A 24,437-nucleotide genomic window follows, 5' to 3' on the forward strand; every position below is an offset into this window, starting at 1 on the left:
GTGTGTGACGTGTCGCAGGCTGTGCCGAGGCGAGGAGCCTGTTTGTGGCGGCTGTCCTCCTTCTGGATAAGCCTCTTTGCTCTGTGCGTCCAGCAGCTCTGCAGCAGACAAGTTGCCTGTGCAGCATATGATATAATTCACTGGCTTTGTCCTTCTCATAAGCCCCCAGCAGAGAAGAGGATCCACAAATCCCCTGCATGTTCGATTCATCTCTAATCAGCTGCTGCGGCGCAGCATGTCCAAAGTCATTCTCAGCGATTAAACCTATGTCATTCAGATCTGTCTGCAGCTGGGCTACTTTTACCTGAAGCAAAATGCCCACATCACTCAGCTCAGAGTGAGCTTCAGTTAATAGCACATAGAGATCTATTTTATTGGTATTCTAAATAATATTCACGCCTCTCCCTAGGGATTTAGCAAACTCTATTAAAGCACAAACAACGAAATGTGTACGGCCATGTGTTAGGGTCATTTAAGCCAATTTTTTTTCTTTGAAAAAACAAGCAAAGTTTTGAGTTTGAAAAGTTAGTTTTCGGGGAAAGAAATTCTGAAATTTTGAGGTTATTTTCTGAAATTTTTGAGCGAAAAACTTGGACATTCCTGAGTTTTAAAAGTTGCACAATAGCTAGAAAAAAATTTTCTAGAAAAAAAAACCCTTTGCAGAAGTTGAAGATGCTCAACTTTTGAAACTCAAATTTCCAAGTTTTTTTTCTCCTCAAAAACTTCTGAGATTAATCTCAAAATCTGAGTTTTTTTCTTGCAAATTTTCGACTTTTCAAACTCAAAAATGTCTGTGTTTTTCTAGAAAAGTTCTCAGATTAATATAAACATTTCTGAGTTTTTTTGGCAAATATTTACTGCTACTTCCCCATCTAAAATGGCCCTAATATGCATATTAAATTGATAAATGTAAGAACTACACAAAATAACACAAAGAAATCACACAGGGAAGGTACAGGGATCAAAAATTACACAGTTTCATGCAGGCTTTCTCAAACAGAACCAATTATAACAATCAAAAGGAGAAAAGGGGATTTCCAACATTTACATTTTCAGTCACGGTTCACTAAATCTACAGAACTTCTTCACAGCTGTGTGTGGTAGCCATCTTGTCTGTTCAGTCGAGCGTTCCTGATGCGGATGGCTCTCTCAGTCGTCATCAGAGTTGTGGGACAGATTGCGAGGTCTTCCGAAGCAGAGCTCTGCTCCGGTGATCCGCCGGTACATGTCTTTGATGTCCTCACACTCTGAGTCAAAGTGGTTTGTTGCATCATAAGACCGGGACACAAATATCTAATGCAGCAGAAAGAGTTTGGAGGAAACTGATAAAATGCTCTTCAGTTGTAAAAAAAAAAAAAAAAAAAAGATTGTTTTTGCAGCGTTCAGAGCAGAAGTTTACATACATCCATTAGCATGAATCTTTGAATAAATTTGGGCCTTTAATGTTTTTGTCTTTTTTTTCAGACATTCTTTTTACAGAATAAATATACAATACTGCACAAGTTATAATTTCTTGTTGGATACATACAGGCTAAAATATATAAATAGATCCCCACTAATATGTGGTTAAATGTTGCGTTGAAACATTCATAGCTACAAACTTTTGCAGCTATAAATGAGGTTTTGGATTAACCTTTGACCACTCGCTTTACCAGAAGTTGATTTAATTTCTGGAATGTACTTGACTTTTCAACACAGACTGTTTGTACATATTCAGTAGGATTAAGGTTAGAGTCCATGTGAATGTTAGTGTTGAACCCATCAGTTTTAAAGAGTCAGTATTTTGTGTTTTACAGGCACATGGTGCATCTTCTAGCATAATCAAGTAACTATGTTACCTTTAGTTGTTATAAAAATGCTGTAAATATCAAATATATCTAAAAAGAAATTGGGCCTCTGTCTCTTTAAAAACTCCTGAAACTCCGCCTTCAGGAAGTCATCGCAACATTGCTCCTCTATTGAGCCTTAGGTAATATTTTTAACACTGAGCAGTAGCCGTATAATGATCTCAGCAGATGTGCAGTTCCACCAGGTGTTTGCTAAATGCTGCTGGCTAGTCTGAAGGAGCTGCGTGGGAGGGCTGCCATTTGAGGCAAAACCTTGGAAACTGCAGCACGGTGGTTTTTACACCACTGAATGGTTGCCATGGAGAAGACAGGATTTCTCAAACACGCATGAAAAAATAAAGCCTTCACTCCAGGTATGTTTTAGAGGAGGGAATAACATTTATTGAGTTTTGACATAACGCTCAAAAAAGTCAATTTTGCATAATACTGTCCATTTAATGTACAAGTGGGATTATTAATCTGCTACAAAACTCAATTCTGCTCTAGCTTTCATCATGTGAGCTGCTACCTTAAAATGGAGCCTATCAAGTTTATCATAAACAGGACGCTGCTTGAATTGTCGGCAGTGAAGGGACTTGTGCCAACCAATGCATGAGAACCTGAGACAAAATCCACATAACGAAGAACGGCTGAAATGTGCAGCTGCCCACATAGACAAGATATTTCTCGGAAAAGCTTTATGGTCAGTCAGACCAGGTCTGAACTATTTGGCCACAATCAAGGTATGTTTGAATCAAGCACGGTGGTGCTGGCATCATGCTGAGGATCTTTTTTTTTTTTACTCCCATGGCTACTATTACATTTTAAAAAATTAGGTGAAATAATGAAAAAGGTTGAAATATATAACAAATGCATAACGTGTGGAAGAAATTTGTATTTTTCATAAAATTATTTCAGTTGTTTGTTGCTCAAGATATAATAAAAGTCACTGAAAGCCCAAAATGTCAAGACATTCATGCTGACGATTGGTGTATGTAAAATTGTGACTGCCTCTGGCGGCTCCTCTCTTTACCTGACTCTTTCTTCCGTCCTCATTCGGAACCAGCAAGTTGGTGACGGAGACAAATCTAGAATGATTAAAGTCAGGCAAAAAAAATTACAATAAGGTAGTAAAACAGACCTGAGCACAGCAAGAGTCGTCACTGACTTCTGCATGATGGGTTCCAGGAACTCCAGGACCGGCTCCACTTCTTTCTCTGGATCGCTGGTCTCTACAGTCGTGCTCACCGTGGCGATGTACATCCCGTCCGAGGCCAAGCTGTGAGTGTAGGACACTACAGATATGTAAACGTCTGCAAGGACGAAACAGAAACGTTCGTTCAGAGTGGTGATCATAGCTCACAGTCAGTATGGATGAGAAATCACATGGTTTATTACCCGACTTTCTGTTGAGCTGTGCCTGAGGGATGATGATCTGACAGGAGCTGGCCTCATGGGTGTTTTTAACTGGATGATTTAATAAGCAGATAACCCTGATGACACGTCCAATTTTCCTGACCCGGTTAGGGACGTAGCTGGGATCACAGATTAACTGCTTACAGTGGAAAACCTGTGATAAACAAAAAGAAAAGCTTATATCATTTAGTTTTCTGAACATCTCAACTAAAGTTTCCCCCACAGTCCAACGTCTGCTCCACCTTCCCATCCGATTTGACAGCTTTCACTTTGCCGTTGTCCAGGACAATTTCATCCACTGGTTTGTTCAGCAGGAAGGTCCCTCCATACTCTGCACTCAGTCTGAGAAACACACAAAGACAGAAAAATTAAAAGTCACTATAATCCAGTAAATACATGTAAATACACAATATAACATCTTACAGCAGAAATTCTCACCAAATATCTATAACTACCTAAGAAATCCACACACACAACAAAACCATGATAAATTAAGTTTTGTGCAATAAAGTGAAATGGAACAAAGAATAAGTGTTAAATACAAGATTAAAAAAATCATTTAATTATGCTTAAAGCATAATTAAATGACGCATCATTTCAAACTAATATCAAAGGGGTAGTTATTGGTTTTGGCCAATAAAACATTTACTGAGATGTTACACAGGAAGTATCCCCTAACAGGTACAAGCAAAGGGCTCTTTAAAGACTTTTACACTTTAATATTGAAAAATTTAATGACAGCATTGGTCACAGGCATGTGATTAAACTACTGGATGCTCAAGTGAGCTCCAATGGATGCGTGAAATACCGCAAATTAGAGGAACCAAATAATAACCTGAAGAGTTGTCAAAGAGTCACAGATTATTCATGGACAAATTCAGGAAGATCTGAAGTGAGTATAAACATTTTTCTTGTGAAAATAATAAGTAAACACATCAACAGATGAAGAAGAAACTTGTTGAAGCTGGCTTAGTGTTCGCTGCTGAGATTTGAACAAGTCAATAAAATACTAGGAGAATATGGTCTGTTCAGATGAGAGCAAAACTGAACTTTATGATGCTGCAAAACAATGTTTGGAGATGAAATGTTGCTGCACTTAGTCCCAGTAACACCATACCAACAGGAACGCCTCGAGGCGGGAACATCATGGTATAGAGCTGATTTTTCAGAATCTGCTACAGACAGACTCCTTTCAATAAAAGGGAAAGTTGATGGAGAAATGCAGGTTGGAGTTTGAAGAATTAACTATCTGGGATTTCTCAGCAACACAAAGATCCCAAACAGAAAGCTGAGCAAATTCAATACCTGATTAATGCTTGATGCTCGTTTCTTCACATAGGATCAATCTTCATTACCAACAAAGACTATTAGTACTAAATACATTTTAGTACATTTCCATAGTGCCTTTTTTTATGTCGTTCAACTTTATTACATGTTTAACTTCTGACCTACTTTGCTTTGATTTCTTACATGTTGACTTGAGTTTGATACAAAAGTTTCAATAGAAATAAATCTACAATAAAAACATTTGACATGTTTCAAGATTCTTTTTTTCCTACAACACAGCAAGAATTTCAACACTAAACTCTTAGTCAAGAATTTCACAAAAGAAATAGTGTTTCTTAAAACACCGCCTTAACGTTGCGATTGAGACTCGGTGAGATTCAAACAAACTTACTCGTTTGAGGCAACAGTGTTAACAACTGCACTGTGCAGCCAGGCAGTGAAATATTTCTGAAATGTTGTGATATTTAGTTTGATCAAAATTTTGTTTTGCTTTCATTAGTCCAGTTAGACTTTGCCTTTGCCTTTCAACTCCATCTTGTGAATTTGTGAATATTCAAGAAAAGCTGTCAGTTCTGCATGATGGAAATGAAACTAAATTGTTTTTCAGAGGTAAATTTCCATTGTTATCGTAATTTAAATAAAACAAATAGAAACTGTCTGCGCCCCACCTGGCGAATCCCTGCGGTAGCTCGCCGAGGCCGTACAGCGGGTACAGGTACGGACTGCTGTTGTGGCGGGACAAAGACTCACAGTACCGCTTGATCCGGTTGATGGTTTCCAAACAGGGCTGATCCAGGTAGCTGCAGAGCAGGAAACCACATGGAGGCAGACTGAGGCATTTGAAACATCTGGGATCACTGGTTCAGATCTTGACTGACCTCTCGCTGGAGTGTAAGGCTATGGCGTGACCTGTGACCTCTATGACATCCTGTCCCAGGTCAAACCGGCTGAACAGCTCTCGCGCGGTCGTTTTTTTAGGATCCACGTCCTGGTGAGTGCGAGGGTTTCTCGCGTCAAAGTTTATGACAAAGTGCAGCATCTTCTTGAACCTCCTCTTGTCAAACATGCCCATCAGATCTGAGAATATTGTAAAATCATGAAATACATTTCTGCCTGTCGATGCAGATTGAAAATGCTAATCTATGTCACCTGAGCTCTGTGCGTCCTCCTCTGTGGCAGGAACTTTGTGCACTTTGCCTGCTTTGAACACATAACTCCCTTCAACGACTTTGAAGTCCAGATAGCGAGTCACCTCGGTGTGCACCAATATCTTTACCAGCTGGCCTGAAGCAAACACACCTCAGCTGATTGCGACATAAACCTAAAACAACAAGCTCACTAATAAGATGAGCGACACAAAACTCACCAGTGGCAAGAAAAAACTTGGGGACAAGATCCACGTTCCACTCTTTCCCTCGTCGGATGGATTTAGGAGGGCCTGGAACCTTAAACCGCCTGTACAGCTGCGAACAAAATGAGCTTTTAATACCAGAAACAAAGTGTAATGATAAAGATGAAAGTCTGCCAGGCCAGGGCAGGAGTGGATTCATGGTGGCGTGACAAAACCGTCACAAAAAGTCTCAGAATGGAGATGTTGCACAAAACAAAACGCAACAATTATTCCCATTGCTACTAAAAGATTATAATGTTTTCAGTATTAAAGTTATACCAGTATTTTTAACATTCGTTCATTTTTTTATTATTATGCTTCAAACTAAGCAAAAATATATAGTGAATACTTGGATTTTCAAGCCCTTTTGCAGGAATCCACTCCAATCTTGGTCTTTGTGGATTAATAGAACTGAGTTGGTTAGTGAGTTGGGTTATCTGCTCCAGTAACCAGCTAACAGAGGCCATGCTAGTTTTAAAACAGTGTTGGTTTGGTAATCAATGTGGATCTCATAAACTAAACATTCAACGTTCAAAAACTGGCATGAAATAATACTTTTTAAAGTTTCATAAATTTTACGAGAGGTTTACGGCCTAATTTTGATTTGTAATCTGTCAAATAATCTTGACATAAATAAGGGATTAATAATTTCAAAACTGTTTCACGACCAGAAGCAGCACCAGAACAAGCACTAAATAAAAAGTTGAGCGCCTCACCGTGCTCCGAAATGCAGTTTTTAACTCATTCAGCTCATAGGATTAAAGGTCATTAAGCCAGCTGACTGGTAGTGCTCAGCGACAGAAAATACTCCAAACAGTACACTGTAAAACATATGAGGGTGGTTCAACTTGAAAATGAAAGTCCATCTGCTGCCTTGAAATGCAATTTAAATCAACAGGAAAATTGTTTAGGTTTAATTCAGAAATTAAAGTTTATGAAGTTGATTTAACAACAAGAGGAAAATTGTCTAAACTTTGTTTTTAAGTTCATTAATCTTGAATTGTGAGTTTTAACTTAGATGTTGAAATTTAAACAAAATAATTTCTTCACAATATGCAACAAAAAACTGCCCACATAGTTAAAGAGCCACATTTCTCTATCATTTTCACTCATTATATGAAGTTATAATAATTATTCATTTTACTTTAGAATAATAAAAAATCTTGTTTCAAATTGTACGAATAAAATTTTTGATCTTATCATGAATTTTATTCAACATCAAAAATGATTTTTACTCAAAAATTAAAGTAAACATTTGCTTTAATAAAACACAAGAGCCAGATCAACGTAATGCACAAGCCGCTAAGCAATCTGGGAAACAGTTCCCACTCTTTTCTTTTTCTTCTTTCAGTTTTTTAAGCACTTACCTGAAAGCTCCAGTTTATTCAACTTTTTGAGGTTTTACAAAATTAATGAAAAGTTAACATAATTCACTACCTTTCACAAACACACATTTATGTTAAAAATCCAAAACTGGCTAAATGTATTTGACTTAAAGAGTAGAAGAAAGTAGACACAACTAAATGTGGTTCAAATGTTTTGCAACGTAGAAGAAACCTGATCTCTCAAATGCCATTTATTTTTCTTTTCTTTTTTTATTGTTGCATTTTTGAAAGCATAACTCTTTAAAACCTTGAGGTGTTTTGGTTTGAACAGACCTCCTCCAGGGGAGAAATGGAAGCACTTTCTCCTCCATGGTAAGAGTTCTTGTCGATGTGAAGGACCTTTTTCCCACTCAGAGACATGAGGCCAGAGAGGACACATTCCTGAAAGAAGGAAGAGGGGACAGGAGGGGAAGTGGGTCAAATGCTGTTGGAATCAGCAGTTATCAGTTTGTGTAAAGGCAGATCAGCTTTAATGCCATGATGTCACACGATAAATCCCCTTCGATTGCCAGAAGGAGCTCAGCAGGATGACGGTCCAGGAAACTGAAAAATGTCCAAGCATTTCTAGAAACACATTAACTTTTAATTCTACTGGTAAAAGTTGAAGTTAAGGCAACAAATCAGTGTTTTAAGGTGCTGGATGCAAATATCTACAACTTAGTTTTGATTTGACCTTGAAGTGATTGCTAAAATACCCAACTCTACAGACAGCTCTCTTTTTAGGACTGGAAGTCATTGTGGTGCTTCTGTTTTCAGAAAATAATCTTGCAATAGCCATTTCTAACAAATAATGTTGCTTTTCCTGAACCTTTCAAGTTTGTAAATCACCATATCGGCAACTTACTAAAGTTCTCAAGAATCAAGGCTGTAAGTTTCTGACAGAAGAAAATGCTTGTTTCTCCACACTGCAGGCTGATTGTTTAAGAGAAACAACATAATGTCTTTTCTTACCTTAATTCCAGTTCCAAGCACTATCACATCATACTCCTGCATCCTGATTTTGTCTCTGATTCAATCCCAGCTGCTTCCCCTGAATGCAGTTTATAATGTCTGTGCAGAGAAACAGGTGACACGGCGGTCTGTGAGAGTAATTGCTTTGCAATAATCCTCTTATGATGGGCACATATATGCATACTGTGTGTCTGGGTGTAGGAGTGAATAAGACTGAACCTAAGAGGTCACGTTTCACACTCACACGCTGAAGATTAGGGTGTTAAAATCTAATTAGTGCTATACGTGAATGAAACAATTCATGATACATTTGAATAGTTTCACTGTATTTAAATATGCTATTTAGTAATCTCTTATATTTTAAAGCGTAATGTTTTCAGTAAGATGCTTATCAGTTGGTAGCAGGGGCGCAACTACATACTGTCGGAGGTGCATGCAAACATGTCATCATCCCCCTGCTATCCCCCCATGACTTAAACTTGTACAACTCATCTTTAATTAAAGTATCAATAATAAATGCACATACATGTGAATAAATAGCTGCCTATGTAAAGTAAAAGCAATACAAAAAAAACAAAAAAAAACAAATAACACACACTACCCAAATATAACTGGGTTACACCTACAGGGCAATTAGAAAAGAGTGAAACGATAATTATTTAACTGTTAGCCTGTGTCTAGTACCGCCTATAGGCTATAGGTTTATTGATCATAGCTTGATAGGAAGCCTGATCCAAAATGGCCACTCATATTAATAAAATGGTGAAAAAATAATATTAACCACAAAACATTGTATTCATAAAAGATATCAACATTTTTCCTACACAATCTTAACAAACGCTTTTAATGTTGAAAAAATATAAACGGTTTCTCTTCACAATATTTATTTTCTGTCCGTATTTTTGCCAGAGGTTTTATCTCTAGGGACGGTGTGGTGTCTACCGGGTGGACGTTTTAAAAAGACGCGGGTCGATAGCGGCTCACTGCGGCTGCGCAGTGTTCGTCTCTAAGCAACCGTGACAACAGCGTCAGTACACTGACGTTACTGTCTTTCAACCACTTTGAGAAGCTTTTCTTCGTCTCTCTAACATCTCTATCCCTCCCCCTCTTGTTTAGTGCCCGGAGTGAAGAGGTAGTTCTTCACCGCTATCTGAGTGTATATATTTAATCTGTATATTTAATCTTCGATTTTAAATTGTAAAAGTAGAAAGTCGTGTTTGTTGGAGGTGGAATACTAATTGGAATACCATCTTTTTAATCAAACATGTCAAATTCATATTAAAAATTTCTGCTTATCTTTGTATTTAACCGTAAACTGGCTGGAGGACAATTTTTTTTTCCTAACGTGAAACTAAGACTACATTACCCATGATTCTCGACCTAGAGCTATCTGTGCAGTGAAGGTCGCGGTTTTTCTAAACGGCCCGCACGGCTGGGCGGGAGCTGAGATCAAACATGACTCCGCCTTTCCTGGGCTGAAGGCGGGACATTCCGTGCCAATGCGTAAGCGAACCCCGGCAGGCTAGCTGTTCGTCAGTTTGCTAACAACTTTGTGATTCCTGCTTGCAGAGTTAACCAAAGTCAAAGAAATGTCTTCACAGCAGACAGTGAGTGATATAATTTACACGACTTTAGTTTCGCTTCATAGAGAGTATTTTTTATTGTTGCTTTTTTAACAAGGTACAGACTACTTTTTGCAGTTATGCTTCCTGTCCCTTGAGTTAAGCATTTAACTCGAAATGATCTTTTAGCATTGATCTCACAGTTAGTGGAGTTCTAACCATGTGTATAGAACTGTGCTAGGATATTAAGGTAAATGTTATCAAAAAACCGAGACATTACATGTAAGTAATGAAGGTGTATCAGCTATTGACGCCCAAACACCAAATTTAGACACAGTCTGATACTTTCACTTCTTCTATCAACTCCAAATTATCTGTATATAATATCAAAGTTGTAACTGACCCACTTCATTTGACTGAATTTGAGAATCCATTCAATTTCATTTGGTGCATTTGTTTTAAAATATACACACACACTAATATTTAAATAATGTGTGATGATTAAAAAAACCCCAACTGTTATACATTAGATAAAAGCGTAGCAGCTGTATCTGATTATATTGATGCTTTAACATATCAAACATTACGTGGTGCAAAGAAGCATTCAGCTTCAATGCACTTAAAGTTTGTAACAATCTTCTAGAAAATTGCTGAAACATGGAGATAATCCATTGGATTAAGGGTTAAAACCCAACCTGTTTAGAGTTGCCTTTGATCAATAGTAAGTGAAACATTGATCAACATATGTGATGTGTCTTTTGTTGATTATTTTGATGACATTTGATATAAAAAGTAATGTTTTATTGCTTAGTTTTGTAATCGGTGAATGTAAAGCACTTTGCCTTGTTAAAATGTGTTATACAAATAAACGTGACTTGACTAAATGGACTCTAAGGTTTGATTGGTTGATGTGTGAGTTTCTAATTGTCCATAAAAGAGTTGTGAAGTAACACAAAAAAAATGACATTCTTAAATCATTTTCACAATTAATTCTGTGTTTCATAAATATTTACTCATAAAACTGTCAAATTCAGTTTTTACTTTATATGTTTATGAACTATAGTTTTATTAAACTTTGAGCTGTGTCTTTTTATACGTTTTTTTTTTTTTAGTTTTCAAAACCAGAGCCTGACCAACACACTCGCATATCTGTAAAATCAAATCCTGGATTTCTGGAGCGTCTGAGTGAAACGGCAGGAGGAACAGTCGTCGGCGTTGGTCTGTTTTTTCTCTCCATCTACATCCTCTTCACTAATGAGGTGAGAAACAGTCTCTGAGCGAGAAAACGGTTGTTTTGAAGTGTCTCACATCGCGGCTGCTGCTGCCTATGTCAAATGAAGACACCTGGACAGAATTAAGAAGAGGTTTTTCTTGTTTCTCTCCTTAGGGTCGAGCTTTGCAAACTGCCTCTTCTCTGGAGGAAGGTCTCTCCCAGGTGAGGTCGCTGGGCTCTTATCCAATCCTCGACCTGCAGAACAACGGCCACTTAGTTCATCTATCTGCAGAGCTACAAACCCTGAAGGTAGGCTGTTGTTGTTTACACTCTGCACACCTCAATATCTTCCTTGTGGATATTGTGATCTAAACTCATAGCTGCACAAAAAAAAAATGGTTAAAACAAAAATCTGTGGAAATTAGTATGCAACAAATTGTAAATGAAAACAGAGGTTTGGATGCTGGGTGACCACCTGCCACGACCGAATGGGTATTTGAGAAGACGAGGCAGAAAGCAGAGGAAGAACCAGAAGAACTGATGTAGGGTTATTTTCAATCATCTCTGTGAAGGTAAAAGGTAGAAGAGAGAGAACTATGAGTTGATGGCAGCATTATATCAGCCGATGCCATAATCCAGGAAGGTATTGCAGACAAAACAAAATGCCAGACAAGGCGTCGCTTTTATGGAGTTTCTTACCTCCAATTTTGGTCACTTTTTACGATTATAGAAACCAAGTAGAGAAAAGTATAAATAAAAACCTATTCCATTAATGGCTATTGTATGCTAATTATCTCATTTAATGAGGAAACCGACTAATTTTGCCTGTGAAGCTGCATAGAATTCAACAAATAGATGTGCAGTAATCAAAGAGTGCATGAAAACATTTAGGGAAATGACATGCAAAATCTGTCACAGAAATGTTTCTTTAATGTAAATGGACTTTTTTTTTGAGTAGATTCCTTTTTTAATCTAATATGTTCTTAGCTTTTCTTCATGCCATGTGATTTTGATGGGCTGAATCTGATTTATTCCTGCCCAGCCCCTCTATGACCCCAGCTACAGGGTGGTGGTCCAGGCAGTGAAGCTGCGGCGGCAGGTGGAGATGTATCAGTGGGTGGAGCATAGTGAGAGCAGGTATGTCCGCTCCCTGCATATCAGTGCCCAGAGAAAGCATCAAAACCTTGACCCTGAAATCATTTCAGGGATTACCAGGAGAATGGAGAAACCAAAACTGAGACAACCTACACCTACAGTGAGTTCGCTTTTATCGTTTTAGTGTTCGCCTGTTGTTGTTTTTGCATCAACTCAACCAGCTTGTGGTGATAAACGTTGTTTTTTTTTCTTTAGACACTGAGTGGAAATCAGAGGTGGTTAACAGTCGTAACTTCGATAAGGAAATCGGCCACCAGAACCCGAGGTACTGAAAATGTTTGGAAGATGTTTCGTTTTTGTGCTGCACGGTTTTAACTCAGCTGCTGGTTCACAGCGCCATGCCGGTGGAGAGTGTGACAGTGGTGGCTCAGGAAGTCCAAGTGGGATCTTTGATTCTGTCCAAAGGTATTTGCTTCTCTGAAAATCTGTCAGTAGCTTTTTTTTCCATTACAAATATGCTCAAATCTTTGTCTGTATTTTGCTAATGCTGAAAGGCCTGGTGGAGCAGATCAACAACTTCCAGACTCTGAGTCTGAAGGATCTCTCAGCCTTTAATCTGGATCCTTTCCTCTCCATCCATGACAATTACTTCTATCACACTCAGTTCCCGCTTCGGCCACAGGTCAGCCTCTCGCACAGTATCCAGTATTAATGTTGATCAGACATGTGTTTTTATTATTATTATTATTATTGTTATTATTATTATTATTATTATCATTATTATTATTATTATTATTATTATTATTAATATCTTTCTATTTGATCAGGTCGGGGACGTCCGAGTGAGGTTCTCCTTTGCCGGACTGAGTGGTGAGAACAGCTACCTCGGACCGCCGCTAACAGTAGGTGGTCCAATAATAATAATACTAATATTCATAATGTATTATCAATAAGTGTAAAAGAGAATAATAATTATCATTTTCTACTAGCTCAAAAAGGAGTGCAATAACACCTTCTTTAATTCTTGAAGTAATTTATCTACTAAAAATAAAGGTCCTCATCCATCCATAATTATATTAGATATCAATATATAATAATTCTACATGAAAAGAAAATGAATAAGAAACTCCAACATTGTCATCCCTCACAGTTTTTCTATTTTTACAGTCAGAAAATATGATCATGATCAGAATCCATATTTTCTTATCTTTTTTCCTCTTTGACTAAATGTACTTCAGCTGAAGATTGAATTTAAAATGAATTCAATGTTTTGCTTCAATAGTAGATTATTTATATTTTAAAGCTGTTTTGACACATCTTTACCTGCAGTGCCAAAACATGTGATGGATGTTGTTGGAAATGTGCTTTTATTAAATTATATGGAAAATGCCTATTCATTAATTGCAGAAACAAATTAGCATTAGTAATTTTTATTTTATTAATTTAAGATTTTGTCACCATAGAGACTCATTTTTTTGATTCCCTGCAGAACGTAATCATAACTTCCTGCAGGAAGTCAGCGTAGAGGAAATGTTTAGCTGAAACAACAAATTCGATAAGAAGCCATGAATGTGATTGTGTTTGGATGGTGAGTATTGATAACATTTAAACTTTTTCCAGGTGAGTATCGTAGCCATGCAGAGAGGAGAGAAATTGCTCCCCTTTAAGACGAAGTCTGGAGACTTTCTGGAAATCATCTACCTGGAGGAGCTCACCGCAGAGGTCGGTGTGGATTCACGTTTGTTTCTTTTGGTTTAAAGTGTTCATATTTCCCTCCTTTTTTTCTAATGTATGTTTCCTAACTAATGCAGCATCTGTGTTTTAATGTGCAGGAAGTGTTCGCCAAGGAGCATCAGTACAACAGAATGAAGACGTGGGGCCTGAGGGCTGCAGGCTGGTTCCTCATGTTCATTAGTATTCAGCTGACCACACGCATCCTCCACACTCTGGGTAAATCAATGCTGACACTGCAGAACTCCATGTTCAATTCACATTTTTTATTCGTTATATATTTTTTTCTTGTTTTTGAGTGTTTGTTCATATTAGTATTATTATTAAACCTGCGTATTTTCAGCCTCGTTTGTCTGCTGTGAACGTAGCCTGGGTGTGTCAAAGCTCATCCCACGTGTGTTTTTGTTGCTCCGTTTCACTTGCAGTGGATTGGGTTCCTCTCCTCAGAGATCTGGTTTCTTTCGGCCTGAAGATCTTCGCCCTGTGCCTCTCCTGCTCGCTGTCTCTCCTCGTCATCGGGGTCGGTTGGCTGTTCTACAGACCCTTGGTGGCGGTCGCTCTGGGAGCCCTCGCTCTGCTTCCAGTGTTTCTGGCTCGATCAGGCCTTCCCCAGAAGAAGAACGAATGACTATCGCAGTGAGGATTCGACCTGGGTCCACCTTGACTGCAGCTGTGCAGCAGAAAACTCAGACAATGTTACACAGCTACTTTTTGAACTCCAAAGGTTTAGAATATTTCTGCACAAAATGAGTCTCGCAGCAGACGGAGGAGTTTGCTGCCTTCACTGGTCATTAATCTTCGACATGAAGCATAACAATCCCTCACTCTGCCAAATAAGACGCGCCCTACTTTGTTTTGAGTGTCAACATAACTCAGCAGGCAGGTGTTTAGTTATCTCACTTGGTGGTGGACGTGGCTTTGTATTCAAGTGTCACTCATGGACCCTTGCAAACGACAAAAAACTTTAAATTGAACTGGTTTCATACCCATTATTCTACGACCAAATTTGATACTAATCCCAGACTAAAACTGTCTCATTTCAGTTTTGGAAGTTTCTTTCCCCAGTAGTACAACCACTAAAGTTTAATTTGAAGTTTCTGCTGATATTTCTGAAAATATGACAGTCTACAAAAAACCTAAACTGTAAGAATGGATGAAGGAATGCATAAATGGATGGACTGATTGATGGACAAATGATTGAATGAATGGATAGAAACAAAAGGATAGATAAACAGACAAATGGATTGATGAATGAAAATTTGAATTTTGGAATTGATTGGAGTGGCCGATGGGACATGGACAAGAAAAGCCAGAAGTATTTAATATTTTTTTACTCATCCAGATTTGAAGGTGTATGGAAAACACAAGTTTTCTCCAGACATACTGATAGCATGTTTTGGCTTGTTTAGAGGATTTACTTTGTGTTGCTTTTCAATTAGATCACATGCAGAATATCCGCAAAAACATGGGGAAAAGATAAACAGTGTTTACACTCGGATGCCACATTTATAAGTTAAATTGTTTTCAGGGATGGGATTAGACTACTTATGGAAGTTGGTCTTATAATTAAGTTTGGATGTCTCTTAAAGATGCAGAATTTTTCTTGAACCATAAAACGTGGATGGTGCAATTTTCCATTTTTCTAGCTCACATAAACCAGAAATCAAAATCAATTAAATCAAAAGCTTTACCATATATTTTAGTTTCTCTGGTGCAGGTCTGATAATCAGGAAAGAATTTAGTCTACAAAAGTAAGCTTCACCATTTGCATCTGTGTTACATGTGAAACGTTACTTTGTGTGTTTGTTTACTGTATGCCTAATTTATAAACTGCAAAAATGTAATGGGGCGTGGGAGGCAAATTGAAGTAAACGGACACAATTCAGTTTACTTGTAAACGTTGCATGTTGAATAAATCCTTTCGGATGTTTGATAAAAGTCTGAACAGATTATTCACTGGAACGTACCAACACTGACTGCAAGAAGGATAAACAAACAAAAACAAAAAGCAGGCGCTAATTTTGTCCACCAGGGAGCACTGACAAGTTTATTATTTCAAACTGTTAACATCCTGATTGATACATATAATTTATATCCTACTAAGTAGTTCCCGGGCTTATCAAAAGTTGCTTCCACAAATATTAGTCCCTAGTCAGGCTCCACAGACGAGACAAAAAGCTAAAGGAGTGGCTTGTATAAATGTCTAATGCCCAGCGTATCTCCTATGTGCACCTCTTGCACTGTGGCTGAACCAGAAAACCTGACCAACATTGAAACGAAAAAAAAAAACACCCCAAACTGGCCAACAGTGAAAGTTTTAACCCAAGAAAACAAAACAAATCCACCTGAAGCCGGCGTTACATTTAAGTTCTGGTCCTCAATCAGCGTGTCTCAGTCAAGTCAAGCAAATTATCAAGATTCTTACAAAGTAATTTATTACACAAAACACTTGTGTTTTTAGCAAAACCAGTTTCCAGTATAGTAGTGTGCATTGGGTCACAATGCACAGAGGATTGTTTCTAATATTGGGAGGCACGCTGCCGGGTTTAGACTCGCTGCGTGCCTCAGTTTGTCAGAATAGTTAAAGGACTACATGTCACAGTGTGCAGGTTCTTCACCCTAGTTGGCTGTGGACACATTCCTCAGATCAGCAGGCAGGGCTTAAGCACTTAACTGTAGTTGGCAAGTATGACACAACAGCACCCTGGGGTGACCTTTACAATTACATACAACATGTTTAAGGAGCTTTCATTATGGCAAATTTTACTCATGTTAAAAGTACAAAAAAGTATTTTCCATAACCTTAAAGTTGAATACTGACGACCTGACTACTTTTGCTTAAGACAAAACAGTAGAAGCATGACACCTTTAGTAAAAACAGGGGAAAGCAGTCTTTGTGTGTGTTTATCTGGGGGTAGGGTTGACCTAATTCTCCTTCTTCTACCCCCTGCAGGAAGCAGTCCTCATGCCCCGGTTTACAGTAGGATGCATTTATTGCTCTTCTTTCCCCGCCTGGCCTGTAGTGCAGCCCTGGTGGCCATCTCGAACACTTCCCTCACGCCATCCTTTGTTTTTGCAGAGCACTCCATGTATCCGAAGGCACCGATCCTGTTGGCCATATCCCGGCCATCTTCTGGTTTCACGGGTTCCTGCAGAAAGGGGAGAACAGGGCGGCTTTTAGGAAAACCCACAGCTGATGTGACGGAAAGGATGTAAAAAAAATCAACAGGGACCAAGAAACTGATTGATGACTGAAATAGCTGATATTCAGTCGAATAAGCCCTGTTCAGTGGCTGGTCAGAAGCTTGAAAATCCAATCTTCAAATGAAAAAACGCACCATACTAAACACTGAAGCTACACAGAAAAACCTCTTCAGTAATAATGCTGCTGCTGACTGAAGAAGACTGAAAGTCAGCAATTTAAAGTGTTAAACAATAATATAAGAGGCTGTTTAATGTATTTTCTGTCATGTCAAATAAGGTTGAGCAAAGTACAACAACGTTGTTCTTTTTTTCTTCATTCGCCTCCACTTCCTGTCTGTCATGGAACATCCTGGATTTGGGAATGTTGGCAGGCTTTTTGAAATCTCAGCGTTAAAGGAGACCCATTATGCAAAGTTCACATTCTACATGTTTTTATGCTTCTGTTTGGGTCTCAACGGCTTCTAAAAAAACAACCCGGTGCTTTAAAAGACACACCCGGCTGGCTGTGTTCTGGGAAGAAGTTCATGTTTTTTGGCGTATGGAAAAAGAGCCGTCTCAAAAACCTCCTGATTGTTAAAACACAATGCATTGTTGCCTAGTAACCCCAGCTCGTCGCCTAGCAAACCCAAGCGGAGAGCCAGGATGTTTGGTCTGCTGATTTTACAGCTGTGTGTGCCGTACAATGGCTGCTAGAAGAGACAAGCGTTTTGTTGTTGAAACCACTTGCTGCATTCTTGTTGGTTGAACAGGAGGCTCTATTTCTGCTTTTCAAAGATGTATGGTTGTATAATGGCACATCTGTTTGCAGCCATTTTCATATGCGAGTATAAACTTTGAGTTGAGGGGCGTGGCCAGCAGCAGCTTAGAAGAATTTAAAGTGACAAGACACCACAAAACAGGTAGAACTGAGCAGATTAAAATCTCTATCTAGGAATAATTTTGTGCAAAAATGTAATAAAAATGTTTTGCGTAGCTTGTAGACCTATCCTAACCTCTTAAAGGAAGCATAATCAATCCCTTTTAAGGTAAGAATCGACATCCTATTGGCATTTGGATACTGTTTTGTAATACTATCGATAGGATTAGACCACATTCTGACTTATTGTAATATCAGTGTGCAGTATCGCAACCACAAAGACCTCTGGAATGGACTATATGTTGCTATTGTAGTCTAAGAATTATAAATTCATTTTTTGGATCCCAATTATACATTCAACCGGTTGGAGTCGGGTTGCAGTAAATGCCAAGAACCTGACAGATGACATGAACAGAGTGGATTTTTTTTTTACAGCTACTAAAGTGTTTTGCAGCCATTGCTAGTCACAATGACAGCAGGAAAGTAGAAAAATCATATTTTGAATGTTCTCATATTTATCTACAATAGTCAAAAGAAACTGGAATCAGCAGAAATCAATATTGGCGGGTCAAAGCTGTAAATCAGCAGACATTTCTGGTTTACCTGCTTCATTTTAGCTAGCTCCCTTCGAGTGTGATCATCGTTACGCAAGTCCTTTTTATTTCCCACCAGTATGATGGGAACGTTGGGGCAGAAGTGTTTCACCTCAGGGGTCCACTTCTCAGGGATGTTCTCTGAGTAACGGGACAGAAGACACCAGCAGTCAGATCAAAGACACAGCTGGAGCAAAAAGCATCATCACACAAAAAGAAAAGAAATAAAAACCCTTCCAACTCTGGGGTTTTACTCACGAGGGCACAATGTAATCAATTCACATGTTTAAGATTGTTTAAATGTTCTTGTTCTTCTGGGCAAGAGCACTCAAATTCTCACTGTCATTTATTAAAAATATGTGTGGAAACATTGAACCTGATTCAACAGGTTGCAGAATCATTTTTAATAGCATAGAGGTGTTTTCTGTATGGTTTTCCCTGTTTGAGGTCATTTTTCTGTCCTAATTCTGCACAATTTGAGGTTTTATTCAGAGCTTTTGTATATTGTTCAGGGAAATCTTTTCTTGACAGGCCATATTAGTGGAGTTTATTTCTGATTATACCATAATTGACACTTCACATGCAAACTGAGAAATTTAGAGTTATTTTAGAATATTTTGGTAATTTCTCTGTTCACTCTTGAAAATATTAATATTAATAATATAAACACATCTAATAGCTGCCTTCATACTCTTTCTGTTGCTATTTTTTTTACCCCAGTAAAGGTCAGAATATTTTTATTTATACACATAATAACCTTTCAAGACATCTGTACTTAACCATAACAATTTTGGATAAAGAATAATAAATGTCAATTAATAAAGATTCCCTATGCACTGATAACAATTATAAAAATCTATTGCTGGAAAACTACATCATAAACATGAACCACAACATTCACAGAGTCCCGTTTTTAACTCACCAAGACTGTCTGGGCTGTCGATGGAGAAGCACATGAGTATGACATCAGTGTCTGGATAAGAGAGTGGGCGGAGTCGGTCATAGTCCTCTTGACCTGCTGTGTCCCAGAGAGCTAATTCAACCTGCAAGGAGTTTAACGTTATCAACCGACCCCTAGCACTGAAGCTATCCAAGTGTTTACAAGCTCATAATGGTCATAAAGGTGTACTATTTTACTCTGAGTTTTCTCATTCCTCTACTCAAAACCCTGTGCACTCTAAATATTTCTAGCTCTTGATTGACAGTGTAGAAAAACAGATATAAATATGTCCTGCTTAAAAACAAACTTCTGTTAGCAAAGAGCCCAGGTGTCATAGTTTCTAAATTACATCAGGTCCATATGTGGTTAAAGTGGATATATTATGTTTTCAGATTATATTGAGAGACGCACCAAAACCAGATGATTTTATACTCAACTGATCCTAATGGATAATCTACTGGGCAAAACTAAAAATCCTCATCTATTTCCAGTCGGTGAATGCTTCATGCATGTACATGAGCTCTACCACGTCACTGACAATCTTCACTGTTGAAAACAGCTGCTGAAAGATGATACAACGGCTCTAAGTAACAGTGAAGAGTTAAAAAAAGAATAAGGACTAAAGTCGACTTTTGCTTCAGGCAAACGACAGGAAGTTAGGAGCCAGCTGGAAGTATTAGTCAAGTTACTGTTTTATCCTTTTCAAGAGTCCAATTTGTCTGTAGGAAAACATGAAGGAGTAGGAAGTGACTTGTAAATCTCACAGTTAAGATAAGTATCTGCTAACGCTACAGGGAATATCAACAAGGTGCTATTTGAAATGCTAACCACAATGACCATGCTAAAGACATGCTAGGATGCTAAAGACAGCTTAGAAATGGCAACTCTAGTCATTTTCTTATTGCTTTGTGGCAATAGTAGATTTCTGTTTATATTTAGAGCCGTCTAACACACAGTGTGACTTGGCTTCTGCCCTGATATGAATAATAAACATTTGATTCTAATAGAAAGGATGTTTGAGACTCATTTAAAGTGATAGTAAATTCATTTAACATTTCCTCGCAAAAATTTAATTGGATGACACTTATTTGAAAAAGTGAATATCTTAAGATATGGTGCACTCTAAACTTTGAAGTGTGCAAAAAAACAATGATATAGGCAGTTTTTCCTTAAAAATTTTATTTACGAGTACCTAAAATAAACTAGCAGACCTTCAGCTACCCAGAATGAGAGAGCTCTAAAACTTTGGCCAGTTTTAAGGAATTGCTTTGTTTTACTATTTTGTGGTTGTTTGTAGTGTATGACATTTCTATTATTTGTGAATGGGAGAAGTAGAAGAGACCTGACCAGCCGTCAGCTGCTGAAACCTAATAAAATGCTGTTTGACTGAAATGTGGAAGAGGAAAACAATCCCTACCTGTTTTCCGTCAACTTCAATGTCAGCGACGTAGTTTTCAAACACTGTGGGCACATAGACTTCAGGAAACTGGTCCTTGCTGAATACAATGAGCAGGCAGGTCTTCCCACAGGCTCCATCTCCCACGATAACCAGCTTTTTCCTAATTGCTGCCATGGCTAGAGAAAAGAGGGCATGACACACACACACAAAAAAAAAACCAACGGAGGTCAGTCACAGTACCAGAGGTTGTTATCTGTCTTTAACAGGGCGGGTCATTTTATTATGCAACTTTCTAGCCCCGCTGCGCCTGTGATAAACTGTGAGCACATCGCAGGTTCAGCTGTGTTGACACAACCCCCGACTAAAACCAACACTCGGGGCTAACATCCTGACTTTCTGTCACTGCATCATGACGGCTGAAAGCAGACCGCATCAAATACAACAAACAACAATGACAGGCATAAAAGTGGCTGTCTACATCTATCTGATTAATGTCGGATTTATTACTTTTTGGCCAAATTAGAGATCTCTTCTTTCCCGATTGTACATTTCCGCTGAGATTGTTAACCATCAGGCTCGGTTAATTATTCCTTTTGACGCACTTTGTCATAAATTACTGGCACATCTTTTTGCGAATCGTTGCAGAGCTTTGTGGCCTGGATAAAACCAGGCTAAAATAGTTTTCTGTTTACAAAAGACTTAATGTTAGCTGTGGAGGCTAACTAGCTACGACAGGATGTAGCGTAGAAGCTAAGTTTTTATATTATCTTTCCAATTCAGAAGGACTTTGGGGTTTATAAAAACAATTCTGAAACATCGTTGTATTAGTAGAATAGTTATATGAGCTAAATTGAACACAATTGGCTTTGAAGTCGCATACCGGCACGGCTAGCTGGCTAACAAGAATTAGCTTGGCATAACGGAAGTCGAGACGAGTTTTATCGTTCCATTAGCTAGGTGGCTAACATTGGCAAAGAGTCGGTAGAAAATCTACTTTAAAAAATAAACCTGATACATTAAACTGTACATTATAAACCCAGTGAAATAAATGTAGGTATATTTTGTTTGTAGGAATGGTGGACTTACGTATAGAAGTAGTGATTGGTTAGAAGATTATCGAACTGAAGTCAAAGTAGCGCTTTGTTAGCCTCGGTGTCTGCTGCTGATGCTACAGGATTAACAGGAGGGAAGTGAGGGGGTGGGGACAACTAAACAGTTCAAAACTGGATACATGCACGGAGATGTGTCTACATACATCAATATTATAACGGGTTGATTATCTACATTTTATGTAGTCAATATGGACGTTTTGTGTGTGCGTTTTAACTTGGGAAAGAGATAATCAGCCAGGTTTACTGGAAAAGGACAAAAGAAAACAACTATTGATGAATGAGATAGATAGATAGATAGATAGATAGATAGATAGATAGATAGATAGATAGATAGATAGATAGATAGATAGATAGATAGATAGATAGATAGATAGATAGATAGATAGATAGATAGATAGATAGATAGATAGATAGATAGATAGATAGATAGATAGACAATCTTTAGAGTAGGAAACATAAGAAAGAGAGGAAATCCTCTGCTTTGTTATTCAGATCAATGTTGAATTGTCTATTTATACAATGGGCACTGTGACAAATAAGTCTGGATGAGGACCCAAGTACAGTGCAGAGGACAGTAAGGAAGGTGAAAAATAAAAATCTCCACAGCAATCGTTAGACGGTGAGCTAACCCAGAGGTCTTCAATTCCAGGCCTCAAGGTCCAGTGTTCTGCAGTTTTTAGACGTGTCCCTGGATCAACACGCCTAAATCAAATGGCTGAATTATTTCTTCAGGATGCCGTCAAGTTCTTCAGAGTCCTGCTAAAGAACTTCTTATTTGACTTTCATGTGTTGAAGCAGAGACACATCTAAAGCCCTCTTGGGCTAGTTTTGAAAGTGTTCAAGAAAAAAAAAAAAACTCAGTGTGCTTAATTTTATTGGGACTTTGAGAATAAGATCAGCCTTTTACAAGGCAGTTGTATTAATGGTGGATTAATCATGAAGTGATTGTGGTGGAGGTATGGTGAAGTATGGTGGAGGATCTGTGATCAAACCTTTTAAAAATACCAGGAAATGTTAAATACAAATCTGGTGGCCTTTTCCAGAAAACTAGAAATGAATCATCACTGGGCTTTTTTTCCAATTCAAAACAGAAATATAGAAAGCAGATAAAGGACTGTCTGTGGTGTTAGAGAGGTTAACACTGGTGAGCTTGTAAAAATAGAACAAATTTGTATAGTGAACAAATATAATAAACTATAGACAGATTTTTCAAATATTTTTTGCTGTGAGCTTTTACTACTGCAATAAAATATTAATTTATTGAAATTGGTTCTAATAATAAAGGTTAACATTTGTGTCTTGACGTTTTATTCTTACATCTGATCTGGTATTTTACCATAAACCAAATAAAACACGTGCATTTAAGAACATTTGTGTTGAAGACGTGGTAAAAATAAAAATAAAAAATAGAACAGCAACAGGAAATGTGATCTTTTTTATATGGTGTACTCAGCCTTTTCAGATCCCATAATTGTTTGAAAAAGGAGGAAAAGATATTGAAGTAGAAATAATTATTTTTCAATTCTCGGTCGGTGCAGCAGCGCACTAATAGCTGCAGCTCTTATTCTAATCCTGATAAGAGGCTTTCTCGGTGTTGTTCAGCTGCAACTCCTGGAAACCAACTCAGATGCGTTTCCATGAAAACCTCTCATTCATCTGCGCAGTGAAGTGGTCAGCCATTAAAAAGGAAGAACATTTTTTCTTCTCTGAAATCCAAATGATGATGCCCTTCTGAGAATTAGCACAAAAAAAGTCTCCTCACAGACGTTCTTTATCATCTGCAGTTCTTCGTTGAAGTGGCCTCGGTTAGATGAAAATGAAAGGAAATTTAGTTTCCCATCTAAAAAGGAACATATTAAGAATACATGCTATTTATTCAATGTCCTTTATTTGGTTTGTAAAAAATATAAATTACTGCTGGAAAACACATCATTTTCGTAGCAACATAACTTTACTTACAGTCCTTTGCAAATGTGAATAATTCCAACTGCTTTCTTATACATAAACATCACTGTCATCTACAACAGAAAGTGCTGTATAATTATCAAATGAAAGAGGAAAAATGCAATGAATTAATTTCTTTTACAAAAAGAAACCTCAAATGTATGTTAATGTGCAGTAGTATTCAGCCCCCTCTGGGTCAACGCACCGTAAAGTCAGCTTTCAATGTAATTGCTGTATTTTGGGGATTTAAATATTTCCTCTCTTTCTTTGTAAGTAAGAAAGAGAGGTTCAATGTCGACTGCATGAACCACTTTGAGTGTGAGTCATTGCAACACACAACTGGTTACATAAATAGGGCTGTCTGTTGTTTGGCTGGAAGGCGAACCACCAGCCGAGTCTCAAGTGTTTTGCAGCCCCTGAAAGGTTTTATCACAAAATGTTTCCTTTATTTTTTTCCCCATAAATCTTGATGGGGAAGAAAATCTTCCTCACTTCATGACGCTGCCAATCAATAACAAAAATATGTATTACAG

General features: G+C 38.0%; 3 protein-coding genes across 3 annotated transcripts; 1 reads left to right on the forward strand and 2 right to left on the reverse strand.

Moving 5' to 3' along the window:
• Positions 1-955: 955 nt before the first annotated feature.
• Positions 956-8,344, reverse strand: zgc:112334 (uncharacterized protein LOC619199 homolog). The gene is made up of 11 exons (XM_055025835.1): positions 8,256-8,344; positions 7,578-7,685; positions 5,896-5,992; positions 5,679-5,813; positions 5,408-5,606; positions 5,198-5,329; positions 3,485-3,584; positions 3,225-3,396; positions 2,995-3,139; positions 2,860-2,914; positions 956-1,293 (listed from the first exon to the last, which is right to left on the reverse strand). The coding sequence occupies exons 1-11, from the start codon at positions 8,295-8,297 to the stop codon at positions 1,150-1,152; spliced, it is 1,329 nt and encodes a 442-aa protein (XP_054881810.1). The 5' UTR covers positions 8,298-8,344; the 3' UTR covers positions 956-1,149.
• A 973-nt stretch (positions 8,345-9,317) lies between these two features.
• LOC129356251 (transmembrane protein 43) lies at positions 9,318-16,171 on the forward strand. Its single transcript, XM_055025856.1, has 12 exons — positions 9,318-9,862; positions 10,930-11,076; positions 11,205-11,339; positions 12,073-12,167; positions 12,236-12,285; positions 12,381-12,450; positions 12,520-12,590; positions 12,680-12,807; positions 12,953-13,027; positions 13,746-13,847; positions 13,958-14,075; positions 14,282-16,171. Exons 1-12 carry the CDS (start codon positions 9,845-9,847, stop codon positions 14,482-14,484), a joined length of 1,212 nt encoding a protein of 403 aa, XP_054881831.1. The 5' UTR covers positions 9,318-9,844; the 3' UTR covers positions 14,485-16,171.
• On the reverse strand, positions 15,873-22,063 carry LOC129356262 (transforming protein RhoA). Its single transcript, XM_055025862.1, has 5 exons — positions 21,935-22,063; positions 20,867-21,024; positions 19,432-19,552; positions 18,520-18,650; positions 15,873-17,005 (listed from the first exon to the last, which is right to left on the reverse strand). Exons 2-5 carry the CDS (start codon positions 21,020-21,022, stop codon positions 16,832-16,834), a joined length of 582 nt encoding a protein of 193 aa, XP_054881837.1. The 5' UTR covers positions 21,023-21,024; positions 21,935-22,063; the 3' UTR covers positions 15,873-16,831.
• Positions 22,064-24,437: the final 2,374 nt, after the last annotated feature.

This window comes from Poeciliopsis prolifica, unplaced genomic scaffold (assembly GCF_027474105.1).
Source record: "Poeciliopsis prolifica strain line A6 unplaced genomic scaffold, Auburn_PproV2 SCAFFOLD003, whole genome shotgun sequence".
NCBI classification, from domain to species: Eukaryota; Metazoa; Chordata; class Actinopteri; order Cyprinodontiformes; family Poeciliidae; genus Poeciliopsis; species Poeciliopsis prolifica.

What these genes read in the sequence shown, in the direction of transcription:
- zgc:112334 (XM_055025835.1), bottom strand. Translation starts at nt 8,297, where the DNA reads ATGCAGGAGTATGATGTGATAGTGCTTGGAACTGGAATTAAG. An exon ending in GCCTTACACTCCAGCGAGAG is followed by an intron (nt 5,330 to 5,407) that starts GTCAGTCAAGAT and finishes CCTGCTCTGCAG; the next exon opens with CTACCTGGATCAGCCCTGTT. An exon ending in CTGTCAAATCGGATGGGAAG is followed by an intron (nt 3,397 to 3,484) that starts GTGGAGCAGACG and finishes TGTTTATCACAG; the next exon opens with GTTTTCCACTGTAAGCAGTT.
- LOC129356251 (XM_055025856.1), top strand. An exon ending in GTGGAGCATAGTGAGAGCAG is followed by an intron (nt 12,168 to 12,235) that starts GTATGTCCGCTC and finishes AAATCATTTCAG; the next exon opens with GGATTACCAGGAGAATGGAG. An exon ending in AGTTCCCGCTTCGGCCACAG is followed by an intron (nt 12,808 to 12,952) that starts GTCAGCCTCTCG and finishes CTATTTGATCAG; the next exon opens with GTCGGGGACGTCCGAGTGAG.
- LOC129356262 (XM_055025862.1), bottom strand. Translation starts at nt 21,022, where the DNA reads ATGGCAGCAATTAGGAAAAAGCTGGTTATCGTGGGAGATGGAGCCTGT. An exon ending in TTGAAGTTGACGGAAAACAG is followed by an intron (nt 19,553 to 20,866) that starts GTAGGGATTGTT and finishes AACTCCTTGCAG; the next exon opens with GTTGAATTAGCTCTCTGGGA. An exon ending in CGACAGCCCAGACAGTCTTG is followed by an intron (nt 18,651 to 19,431) that starts GTGAGTTAAAAA and finishes CCCGTTACTCAG; the next exon opens with AGAACATCCCTGAGAAGTGG.